The sequence below is a fragment of the Haliotis asinina genome, chromosome 12 (genome assembly GCF_037392515.1).
Source record: "Haliotis asinina isolate JCU_RB_2024 chromosome 12, JCU_Hal_asi_v2, whole genome shotgun sequence".
NCBI lineage: Eukaryota > Metazoa > Mollusca > Gastropoda > Lepetellida > Haliotidae > Haliotis > Haliotis asinina.
This window is the reverse complement of record NC_090291.1, coordinates 49,109,112-49,113,036: the sequence shown is the minus strand read 5'-3', so window position 1 is coordinate 49,113,036 and position 3,925 is coordinate 49,109,112. Positions and strand designations below refer to the sequence as shown.

The following is a 3,925-nucleotide window of genomic DNA, read 5'->3' as shown; positions in this document are numbered from 1 at the left end:
GTCTTGTATAAATGAATGCGTTTCAGTGAATATTAACTTGACCGCAAAGCCGCGGGAGGGTGTTTGTGCATCTGCTCGTACTAAAGAGTGAAGGAGTAAATTTCAATGATAATGTTAGACTTTGAACAGGTTTGTTTCCTCTTGGGAATATCTTAAAAGAAACTCTCATTTGCAAACATTTAAACGTTTATTTTCCATATTGCTCATTGACTTGTGGTAGGAGAACGAATTCAAAATTTATTGCCCATGTCGTTGAGCAATTTCTTCCCCCTTTTTCTTCAACAAAATTTAAATAACAACAGACATCATTCGTATCAAATGTGACAAAAACGTCAGAATTTTTGTCCTAACGAGTAGCGTCGCTGGTGCGTTGCGCGTGCGGGGGGCTGAAAAAAACTAACCTAAAATTGTTCATTCGTCTCCGGTAAAATCTTTAATGTTCTCACTTTCATGCACAAAAGAAGAAAAAATATGGAAATTTGACAACACTCGGGAGCTGCTGAGGTTGGGTGGTAGTCAATCGCTTTTCGATTCCTTTTGCATTTGCTAGTGTGGTTTTTTCTTGGTTTACCACGAAACGTTTCATTACTGGTGTAATGCCATACCCACACCTGTTGGCCGTCTCAACCATCGCACGCGGCACACGCGGGATAGGGGCGGGGCTAATATAGCGCCGGAGCCTCTGATTGGCTGAGACAGCCATCTGACTGTCCTCTCTCCGTGATTGGTGTTATCGAGGGGAGAGATTTACAAAGACAGCGTGCAGCCTATGACAAGGTATTTATACGGTGTATTTCCTTTCCGAGTTAAGAATTGTATTCAGCGAGATCACTTGTCACTAGCTGCTTCGTTCATGAGCCGACCCGACTTTTTCACCTTGTCAACAAGCTGTTAGTGCCTATCGCGTCTCTTTCGGATACAGTGCAAACTTCTCACTGAAAATGCCCCGTGCATTTCTCATCAAGAAGAGGGAGCGACCTGGGGATTTACCTGTCACTGTTACACCGGAGCTGGCCTACCCTACCCCAATCCTGGCCGCTCCTACCCCAGTACTCGCCTCTCCGACTCCAGTGCTGGCCTCCCCACCCCACGGGATGGTGTGCCTAACGGAGGAGACGGGAATGGACCTGACGAAGAAGGTTCCTCGTGATGACAGAGCCCATGACGCGTCGCCTATTGACAAGGTTGTCACTCAAGATAGAGCTCTTCACAGAGAAAAAGGTAATTTTATTTCTTATGTTGACATGTTGTGAAATGTTTGTTTTCTTGATTTATTTTCTTATGATCTGCGTAATATAGTTAACAGTTTTAATAACCAGGTATTAGGTATTACGTTATTACATATTCCTCCCACTCCCAGAGGAACGTTTCATAAATTTATAACAAAAACAGACTTAGGCGTATTGTGAATATTCATTGCTTTCTTTGGCATCTTACTTTCTTAAAAGTACATGTGAAACATACAAAATGCTGAGACTAAACCATTTTTACTGTACTATTACAGAAATGGAGGAGATTTCTATGCGTCTCAAACGCCCGGATATCCATAGCAGTTCTTCACGGGGCAAGATAAGCCCCATCCATCCTCGACCTCTCCCACCACTGATTTTCGACAAACCCATGCGTGGGTCAAGCCTCTCCCCAGGGACCGGAGACAGTGACCGTAGCGTCAGCAGTACCTCACCCATCGGGACACCAAGCAGTTCACCCCCGGAACCGCCTCGTCTCCCAGAAGCATTCCCATGGCACAGTCCTATGTTCGGGGGCCTGCACCACCACCCGTCATTACTGCCTTTCAACTTGCGGTTCATGAATGGCCTTCCTGCACCCCCCGTTGTCCGACCGCTGGCAGAGTCCCCTTTCCCCTACCGGCACTACCCGGACGTCCCCTCAGCGTTCAAAGGCACCCACCACCTGCTTCCCCCTCCGCCGTACCTCCACGGACTACGCTATCCCCTCAATTTCTCCCCACCTGCCGCCGACACGGGAAAATTGGTTTTTGACGACCGGGTTATGGAGGGAATGGATTTGGGTGCACGTCTCTCTAAAGCCCCTTTTGACAATGTGTTGAATTATCCCGGGCTAAAAGCCCAAAGTGTGCCCTCAGATATGGACTTGTCCCTCTCGGACAAGAAGAAAAGCAAAGAGAACGAACCCGTGAGGTACCAGTGTGATGCTTGCAAGAAAAGTTACTCCACTTTCAGCGGACTATCCAAACATAAACAATTCCACTGCACTTCGCAGATCAAGAAAGAATTTAACTGTAAATACTGTGACAAGACCTATGTGTCGCTTGGTGCTCTGAAGATGCACATCCGGACTCACACCCTGCCCTGCAAGTGTAAACTGTGCGGTAAAGCCTTCTCCCGACCCTGGCTGCTCCAGGGTCACATCAGGACCCACACCGGGGAGAAACCGTTCTCTTGTCCCCACTGTGGTCGGGCGTTCGCGGACAGATCCAATCTTAGGGCCCATCTCCAGACCCACTCCGATGTTAAGAAATACAGCTGCAGATCCTGCTCAAAGACATTCTCACGTATGTCTTTGCTATTGAAACACGAGGACGGTTGCTGTGGACCCATGGTTCAATAACGTCATCAATTTGTGCTATGGCGTCATCGTTTATACAATCACGTCATCATTTTGTGCAGCAACGTCATGGATTCATGCGTTCAGTGACACTTGTTACAATGACACAAATGAGAAAGTGACTCTTTTGTTCTGTTAGTGCTGTGCATGTACAACATGCAACTATATTGTTGTAGATAAGAAATGTTTATTTATTTGGTCAGTATAATGTTTATTTATCAACTGACAGCGTCGCGTTCTTGTCAACTAAAGTATTACATTTATTGCATTTACCATATTATTTATTCCTGTAGTCTCGCAGACCAAGTCTGTCACCAAGCTGATCTCAGGTCATGAAACTTTACCAGTAATCACTACGTATTTATTAATATACCCAATAGGGGTTTTATTGTTCGAGATATAAGCCCTGATAGAGTATTCGACTATCAGTATAAGATACCATAGTATTCTTACACAATTCACTCAGTTTATTGGCGCAGTGACCGCAGCAATGAATAAAATACTCTTTATTTTTACCAAAAGATTTACATTTTATCATCCAATCATTTTACATCAATATTCATATTTACAACGTTGTACCCTTGGCAACAATTGTAATAAATGCAGCATTTTAGTATTTTCAATTTGTACCCCATATGTTACACGTATTATCGGCGGGGCCAAATTTCATGTCACGGGAGGCGTCATGGTCAGAGGACACAGTTGCACGTGCGGTCAGCCGTGACGACATTGACCGCCTACATTCCGACACTGTCCACGTCTGGTTATTTAAAGTGAAGATTTTATTGCTTGTGAAATTGTCATGTGCCAAAGAGTTCTCAGTTCACATGTTTCCTGATGTTGGTACGGTTAAAACTGACTATAAGTATTATTAAAACATTGATGCCTAAATATTGTCGTTTCTTATATTTACCACAAGCTTTTGTGATTAGATAATTATGTTTTTTCAAGGATTCCAGAAAATAGTTTAATACACTGCTGGGCACGGAAAGTATACACTCAAGTCGATCAAGACAAATACGAAAATTATACTGATGTAAGGAAACTGAAAAAAATCCACACTGCAACTATAAAACTGTCAAATTCGTTACCATCCAATAACCGTTTTGTTTACTTTTAAATTTAAAGTTTTAATTTGCCCAGCAGTATATTATTACACATGTTCGTCAAGTTTCAGGGGCGGGGTGGGTGTGGGATGGGGTGGGGTGTTATGGGTGGGTGCTGTTGAGGTCTCTGTGTGTAGGGTGGGGGTTGACCAGTGGTAAGGCGTTCGCTCGTCACTCTGAACACATTGGTTCGAAAGGTCATTCCTGGTTCCCCTAGAAGCGATATTGCT

General features: G+C 44.2%; 1 protein-coding gene across 1 annotated transcript; it reads left to right on the top strand.

Annotated features, from left to right (window-relative positions):
- Positions 1-920: 920 nt before the first annotated feature.
- Positions 921-3,470, top strand: LOC137258158 (protein escargot-like). The gene is made up of 2 exons (XM_067795725.1): positions 921-1,221; positions 1,505-3,470. The coding sequence occupies exons 1-2, from the start codon at positions 942-944 to the stop codon at positions 2,590-2,592; spliced, it is 1,368 nt and encodes a 455-aa protein (XP_067651826.1). The 5' UTR covers positions 921-941; the 3' UTR covers positions 2,593-3,470.
- Positions 3,471-3,925: the final 455 nt, after the last annotated feature.

Bases quoted from the DNA above. Each gene is read 5' to 3' on its own strand.
- LOC137258158 (XM_067795725.1), top strand. From the start codon at position 942: ATGCCCCGTGCATTTCTCATCAAGAAGAGGGAGCGACCTGGGGATTTA. The intron at 1,222-1,504 runs GTAATTTTATTT...GTACTATTACAG, and splicing joins AGCTCTTCACAGAGAAAAAG to AAATGGAGGAGATTTCTATG.